At 49.2% G+C, this 8,266-nt stretch overlaps 1 protein-coding gene across 1 annotated transcript; it reads left to right on the top strand.

Moving 5' to 3' along the window:
• Window positions 1–1,606: 1,606 nt before the first annotated feature.
• On the top strand, window positions 1,607–7,814 carry LOC127307532 (glucomannan 4-beta-mannosyltransferase 1). The gene is made up of 9 exons (XM_051338254.2): window positions 1,607–2,142; window positions 2,314–2,412; window positions 3,991–4,243; window positions 5,929–6,039; window positions 6,178–6,314; window positions 6,485–6,598; window positions 6,702–6,901; window positions 7,020–7,217; window positions 7,303–7,814. The coding sequence occupies exons 1-9, from the start codon at window positions 1,861–1,863 to the stop codon at window positions 7,463–7,465; spliced, it is 1,557 nt and encodes a 518-aa protein (XP_051194214.1). The 5' UTR covers window positions 1,607–1,860; the 3' UTR covers window positions 7,466–7,814.
• Window positions 7,815–8,266: the final 452 nt, after the last annotated feature.

Raw genomic sequence — 8,266 nt, 5'->3', positions numbered from 1 at the left:
GTTACCAGAATACGACAACCAAGGCATCAATTTAGATAGAAGATTGATCACTTCCCCGCTGGTACTACATGCCAACGTTATTTTTAAGCATCTGCCAAGACACATCACTAGAATGTGCCTTTGGCCATTACTAGTTTAACTTTTTGGTACATTCCTCATAACACACAACGTCGACTAATATGGGAAGTTTGACATTTTATGCTTACGTTGACCATCCTATGTGTGCCTTTGAACCTTTTTTTTATCAAGTTCTAATTAGGTCCATGTTTTGTTTCTTGATAAGTTATTTACTGAAATCTTTGAAAGCGACGCAATATTTGTGTTACAACCTTCAGATCATGTATAGGGATGCCACACTTAAGTCCCCGATCACCAAATTCAGCATACACGCAACCCAAACACCAATTGCACTAGCTTAACTAGTGTCCATCCTATACAAATTAATAGGGGCGTGAGCTAGAGACTACTATCATATTTTCACACTATCTGGAAAGGTGAAAAAATTAGCCGTCGGGCACCTAGGCACGACGTCGTCCATGTCAACATGCATCGTCATGGTCCAGCGGAAGCGCTTGTGCAGAGCCCAGACTACACAAGGGGCGACGTGACACCATGTGACCCTGCAGTCGGTTTCCATGGTGGCCTGCCCGACGACCAAGGGATTTGGTTGCGAGGGAGGTTGGTTCGACTACAGAGAGATGCCACAGGTTGTGCGATGGTGGCGGGGGAGGCTGGATCGACAATAGAGAGATGCCGCAGTTTGTGCGATGGTGGCGGGGCAGCCGACGGCCGATAGGGTAGAGGGTGGCGCTAGGGTTTCTGAGTTTGTCGTTCTGTGAGGCTTCGTCTCATTCGTCGATGTTGTACGTGGAATGAAAGGAAAAAAGGGGCTTGAACAAGGACTTCCAAACTTCTAGGCATATTTGCCAAAGGGTAGGTTGCTAATTTATAAAAAGCCAAAACTTGTCGGTTTTGGCGATACGATGTGTTCTACTACCAGATGATGTGGCGCGAAGCCGTAATGGTACTCGGCAAAGTCATTTTTCTAGCGGTGTGATTTTAGGCAAATGCGGGACTGTAATAGCAAATTCTTCCTACAATGTACTAGTGCGTCTAGTGGTGGTGTGATTTTAGGCAAATGCGGGACTGTAATAGCAAATTTTTCCTACAATGTACTAGTGGTACATGAAACATGTCCAGCCTAGGTCGGAACCCGATTCCTCAAATTTTCCCTCTTTCCTCACCATAATTTAGCTTTGGTGTTTCCTTTTGGCTAAAAAGCCAATCCCCACAAAAAGGCAGCACTCCATGGATCCATCCATCCATCCGTTGATCCACAAACCGAAACCACAGTGCCCAATCAGCCGCGCGCGGTACGAGTGGCGAGCAATAACCACTTAACTGAGCTTGTGAGGCATGAGGTCAGCCAGAGGCAGTTTGCACCACCGACACTCTCCTCAATCCGATCTCAGTGAAGATGAGCGGATCTGCCCCACCCGGCGGCAATCATGTTGAGCGCTTTGCACTGTTAATATCCCTTCCTTCTCCCTTTCACTTATCACCACGCGAGCCGCTGCACTATTCTACTCATTTTTCACTCGTTGGAAAGGGAATCCCGTAAACCCTACATGTGCCCTCCCTTTTATAAAACCGGCGCGCACTCTCGCACACACACTCACACTCCCAGTCCATCCCCCGAAGCTCAGCTCCCAGTCCCCAGTCCCAGCTCCGCACTGGCCCGGCCGCCAGCAGCTTAACCAAGCTTGCTCGGTCGACAGTTGCGCCCGCCATTCGCCGAGTGGCTAGCTCGCGCGCGTGGCATTGCCGGCGGGTGAGCTCGGTCGCTCTCTCGCTCTCGAGATGGACGCGGCGGCTGGTCTGCCGGACGCTTGGTCGCAGGTGCGCGCGCCGCTGATCGTGCCGCTGCTGCAGCTGTCGGTGGCGGTGTGCCTGGGCATGGCGGTGCTGCTGTTCCTGGAGCGGCTGTACATGGGGGTGGTCATCGTGGGGGTGAAGCTCCTCCGCCGCACCCCGGAGCGGCGGTACAAGTGCGACCCCATCTCGGAGGAGGACGACCCCGAGCTGGGCAGCGCCGCCTTCCCCGTGGTGCTCGTCCAGATCCCCATGTTCAACGAGCGCGAGGTATCCCTACAGGCATTCTTCCCATTGGCATTTGCCGAGCTTCATTCAGTTCATCCTCTCTTGGTTCCCCCTTGGATGGAGTAATTATGTTGTTGCAGAGTTGCTGCAGGGGTGTGGGTTAATGCTACTACTGTAATAATTAATAATTGTTGGCTTGGTGCCTACGTGTAGGTGTATCATCTGTCGATCGGCGCCGTGTGCGGGCTAACGTGGCCGTCGGATCGGCTGGTGGTGCAGGTGCTGGACGACTCCACGGACCCAATTATCAAGGTGAGATCTTATCCCCACCCCGTTGCTCTGCTTCGTTCGTCTCCACACTTCCACAGTAGTACTAGAACCAGTAGAGTACCACAAGGCAGCAGTACCGGCCTGGTAATTATGGAGCCTCATGTTCACCTGTCGGTCACCATCCAATGAGTCTACCCATCCATAGCTTCCATCGTCGCTCCTGGGATTCTCTTTCGTTCACCCACCTTCTCTTTTACCCAAAGGGAAAAGCCGTGACATCGGGCCATCCTGCTGCGCCAGGCTCCGACCGGCCTCTGTCTTGTAGACACGTTGCCCTAGCCAGCCTGCTGCATCATGGTACGGCCGTCGCGGTCGCAGAGCTAGCTTGCTAGACTGAGCCATCGCCCTGATTAGGTAGGAGCCCCCGGCCAATAATTTGGTGTTACGCCTAAGAAATCAGCTGACCATGTGCACGGTACGTAATATTACACGATGCGAGAAAGAAAATGAACTTCTATTTCTAGTCAGTTTTAGACAGCTCCACATCCATCTCTCGTACGTCGATTTGGACAGCTCGCTCATGTCGGTGCCCAAGTGATACGAGTGATGTGTGCGTTTACACGGCTGTCTCTCCCTAATCTGGAAAAGGTCAAAACCGTTTTCCATTTGCATTTGCACAAGTAGTGTTCCGGAAATAGCGCAGGCGGTGGCTTATTGCCGTCGCGGTAATCGAGTAGCTGGGGGAAAAAAAATCTGGGCTTCATTTGCGCGCCAAGTGACACGGCTCCCAATAATTTTGGCGGGGAAGAGGTGCGCGCGGTCCTGAGCTGATGAGTTGTTAATTGCAGATTGGGTGTGCATTTAATGCTCCCTGGTTTGACCAGCGTCCAACGTAATTACCACTGTACTCTAGTCTCCGGTTCGGGATTAATCTTTTACGACAGCTTCAGATTAGCGACTGCTTTACCACCACCGCTAGCTTGGCACTTGCCAGAGTATTTTCTTTCTTTTTCGCCGCCTCGAGCTCGAGGCGGTGTAGTAGATGGGAGCAAAACCTCGAGCGCACGACCCTGTTTATTCCCCGCTGCCGCCGCTGCACGGCACGTGAGCAGCACGTGACGAGCCACACCGTTAAGTCGCCACCGCAAGGACTAAATGTAGTACGCGATCGATGGACAAGATTCCGGTAATTAAGCATGGGCATGATCGCAAGTCGTGCCAGTGAACGATTGGATCACAACTGAGCTCCATCGTCGGTGCTACAACAACTACTACTCTTCAGTTCAGGCGCCTTCGTCAGCACTTGGCCTAAAGCACGTTGGGTCACCAGCTGCTACCCCGTAGCCTATTTTCCTTGTGGGTTTGGTTGCGGAATTACCGGTGATTAACCAATGTACGTCTAAAAAAAACGTATAAAAATAATATAATGCTGACATATCGATATATCGTATAAAAACATAATTCATGCTTGGAACACAACATATATATGATGATTCAACTTTTTCCTACGAAGTTCCTCCGTTCCAATTATGGCACATCAATGCCAATATGAAATGTGATTGTACAATGTGCTTGACCACGACGATTGAATAACCGTGTGTTGCATATATATGTGTGCAGGAGATGGTTCGGTTGGAGTGCGAGCGGTGGGCGCACAAGGGGATCAACATCACGTACCAGACCCGCGAGGACCGCAAGGGGTACAAGGCGGGCGCGCTGAAGCAGGGCATGAAGCACGGGTACGTGCGGGAGTGCGAGTACGTGGTCATCTTCGACGCCGATTTCCAGCCCAACCCCGACTACCTTCACCGCACCATCCCCTACCTCCACCACAACCCGCAGATCGCCCTCGTCCAAGCAAGATGGAGGTTTGGTAAGTTCTTCCTCATATTATGCAAATTCACCAGACAAAAAAAACTTCAAAAGTTGTGCTTTAACTTCAGTGTGACTTAGAACAAACAAAAAATGGCATATTTAAAAAAAGAAGAAAGAAAGAAAGAGACAAACAAAGGGCACGGTGCAAAAGCAAATCTCAAGGTGGTTTCAGTGCATCTCAGTCTAGGAATCAGTATCCTTCTACTAGTTTCCTTGTCTGGAAGCAGCAAGCTCCATACTCCTCCGCAGCCGAGGATGCGTCCAAGCCCAACCAACTCTGCCTGGCCGCTGTCTCGCCCGAAGCCGCCGCAAGCTGGTAGCTGGACAACCTGAAGCGGCCTCAGCTTTCCTTTTCGCGAGAAGGAGAAAAGGCTCATACGTAGTTTCCATCTATGGGGGTGTCGTGATACTGACGCTCTTGAAGATGAGACGTAGGTAGATCCAGGACGAGTACTGTTGCCACGCCGCCCGCCCGCGATGGTTGGGGAACGGATGATCATGACGAGTTAATGTGTCCTTGCGAGCTGTGACGACACGTCCTCATGGCCCAACACTGTGGCGTGCGGCGCGGCTCGTGGCCAGAGCTTCTTCCCCGGGGCGGCTTTCGGTCTGGGACTCTGGGCAGACCAGAATCACTCCGCCGATCCGAGCGCGCGCATCGACGACGACCCCTGACGTCGCGCTCGTCGTCGGCGTCGGTGACCAGCCTTTGGCCGGTGTGTTTCGGCCGGCGACCCCGGCTCGCTCATTGTCGGCGTCGTCGGTGGCCACTGGCCAGCCGTCGGTGATCTAGGTAATTAGACGTGGCGTGTGCCCATTAGGCGACCGATCATCGCCTCTTTTCCCGGCGACGCGGGCCACCGGACAGATCCTCGCGGCCACGTGGTGCGGCCCGCCGGTACATGGCCGGCGGGGCCTACCGGCCATGGCTTCTTGTCACCGCTGCAGTGCGTGCAGGGCGTGTCGTGTCCTGAAAGCTCAAGCCTTGTCCTCACAGGTCGCAATAGAAATTGTTAGGGAAGATAAATATACTCCACTCATCACGCATCTGAGTGGTATCTATCTGAGATCCTCTAGTTCACATTATTGCATGATGCCATCCGGCTTGCATTGCGTCTGAGTGGTATCTATCTCTCGATCTGAGATTCCCTGAGCTTACATCATCACTGCATGATGCCATCGGGCTCTCGTTGCGTCCCAGATTCAGTCTCAGTTTGGTGCCGTGGAATGGAGCCAGATTAGCGCAACACGACTGCGTCAGCTAGCTGGAATTGTGCCGTGATCCCGTGATCTGCCTCTGCGCAAGTCATCCAACCATATAACCTCCAAGATTTACTTTTATTCGCGCGCCCACTCTCTCTGTTTGGTCCAACTGTACTCATGCTAGCAGATGCACAACAAAACCTGTCATTCCCCCACAACACAGCGCAAAGCCTGCTGAACTTGCTCTATGCTAGTAACAGTAAAAGGAAAGTGAGCAACTGTGTAAAAGTCGATTGTAGCAGTAAAAAGTTGACATGAACTTTTGTGATTTATTATTTACCTAACTAAATTTAATGTAAAAAACATTCTCCTTGTAGTAGTATACAGTTTAACAGTGACGCCGGTTTATTTGTACTCTTTTTCCTGGTAACTTTCACCCCTGTGATGATGCTGAGCGTGCTGGTATTTTGTTTTGATCAGTGAACGCAGATGAGTGCTTGATGACAAGGATGCAGGAGATGTCCTTGGATTACCACTTCAAAGTGGAGCAAGAAGTGAGCTCGTCTGTCTGCGCGTTCTTTGGCTTCAACGGTGAGATTCACTCCGGTCTCCGATATCACTTCCTAAGTTTTTCTTGTTTCAAGCTCTACTAGTATACAAACGCCAGCTTTATCCAATATTGGCATTTTATCCATGGCATCTAACAGTTTCGGTTATCTCATCGACCAGGGACCGCCGGGGTGTGGCGCATTGCTGCATTGAATGAAGCGGGAGGCTGGAACGACCGGACCACCGTGGAGGACATGGATCTGGCTATCCGGGCCAGCCTCAAAGGGTGGAAGTTTGTCTACCTTGGCGATGTCCAGGTACAGCTATCAATAATACACACTGTCAGATTCAGATACCATCCAGCGCATATCCTTTGGCGTTTCTCTTACATTGCTGCTATGCTACTAATTTATTTCATTGTTGAGACAACGGCAAAATGAATTCATAGTCAGTATACGGACTTAACCAAGAGGTTTGTTGATTTCAGGTTAAGAGTGAACTCCCCAGCACTTTCAAAGCCTTCCGGTTTCAGCAGCACAGGTGGTCGTGTGGTCCGGCTAACTTGTTCAGGAAGATGCTAATGGAGATTGTGACAAATAAGGTCTGCCCCAGCACCAAAGTGCAGCTCATCAAGTCTATAAAATTAAGGCAACTACCTTAGCTATGTTGCTGACTCGGATGTTCATCTTTTTTTGTGTCTGCAGAAAGTGACGATCTGGAAGAAATTTCATGTCATCTACAACTTCTTCTTGGTGCGCAAGATCGTCGCGCATATCGTGACTTTCACATTCTACTGCATTATCATCCCGACAACCATCTTTGTCCCTGAGGTTCATATACCAAAATGGGGTTGCGTCTACATTCCCTCAATCATCACACTTCTCAATTCTGTTGGAACTCCCAGGTAATTATAGCCAGTAAAGAACATAACAGTCAAAGAAATATTAAGTAATGCTTCTTTGGTTGTCAGTAATATATGATCAAACTCTGTGTTTACTGACCAAACTGTATCAACCTGGCAGGTCTTTCCACTTGCTTTTCTTCTGGATCCTCTTCGAAAATGTCATGTCGCTGCATAGAACCAAGGCCACATTGATCGGCTTGTTAGAGGCAGGCAGGGTGAACGAATGGGTTGTCACAGAGAAGCTCGGCAACGTTCTGAAGATGAAATCGGCAAACAAAGCATCAACCAAGAAATCATTCATGAGGATGTGGGAGAGGTACTGAACAAAATAAGGCACCTGCCATATTTCTCCATTTTCGTTTTTCAGCTTTCAGTAGCTAATTTTCAGAGATGAATTTCAGGTTAAATATTCCTGAGCTTGGCGTGGGAGCCTTCCTCTTCTCCTGTGGGTGGTATGATGTCGCGTTTGGGAAGGACAATTTCTTCATATACCTTTTCTTCCAATCGATGGCTTTCTTCGTCGTCGGTGTTGGCTATGTTGGCACAATTGTCCCTCAGTCATAACCGAAACATGTGGAGAATATAGCGACCGCCCTTGATACGCAATTCCTCGAGGAGAATTCAGCAAAGCTAGCAGTGCATAGCCAGTTTGAAGTAAAGATCAAGCAGTCTTCTCTCAATTTCTCTCTGCTTTTCTTTCTCTTTGGAGACTGATAGTATTGCGAGCAGCATTTTCTTTGTATGTGCTATTGTAATAGAAAGTGCAGTGCAGTGTAAGGTCACTGCAGGAGTACTGTGGTGTTCCATTTTTCTTCTTCTTGTAGCAGTACGTGCCGTGATTAAGGGGAGCAGGATGACTGCTTCCAAGTCAAATGTAATACTAATAGTATAAGAAAAGGAAGAGGTTCAGACATGTGTGAGCAAAATCAAACTGTACATGCTACTCTTTAGGCCACTCCATTTCACGTGTGCTAAATGAACAAAGATCCCTCGTGCCACTCCATTTGATTTACTCATCCGTTCAAGGAGCATGCCAAGTCGCTGTGAATGCATTATGGTCTTTTTCAGACTTTTGATCTAAGTGTGCAAAAACTTCAGATATCAAACCGTCCCCTTCTGACCCAATGCCATGACGGGCGAGAGACCATAAAACCTTACGCATTTTAGTGTGTTGACACATTCTAATCTACACTAGTTGAATGCCCGTGCGTTGCCACGGTCCTTACATTTTATTTTCTCACATCATATGTCAATACAATATAAAAATTCACGTGTATAAAAAAATATCACATGGTATTTTCATCAGAACATGAAGATTCAACTTCACATTAAGTGATACCCAATAAAAGTTGTGACCAAACATTC

The sequence above is a fragment of the Lolium perenne genome, chromosome 6 (genome assembly GCF_019359855.2).
Source record: "Lolium perenne isolate Kyuss_39 chromosome 6, Kyuss_2.0, whole genome shotgun sequence".
Lineage (NCBI taxonomy): Eukaryota > Viridiplantae > Streptophyta > Magnoliopsida > Poales > Poaceae > Lolium > Lolium perenne.
The sequence above is the reverse complement of the archived record's forward strand: the minus strand, read 5'-3'. Positions and strand labels throughout refer to the sequence as shown.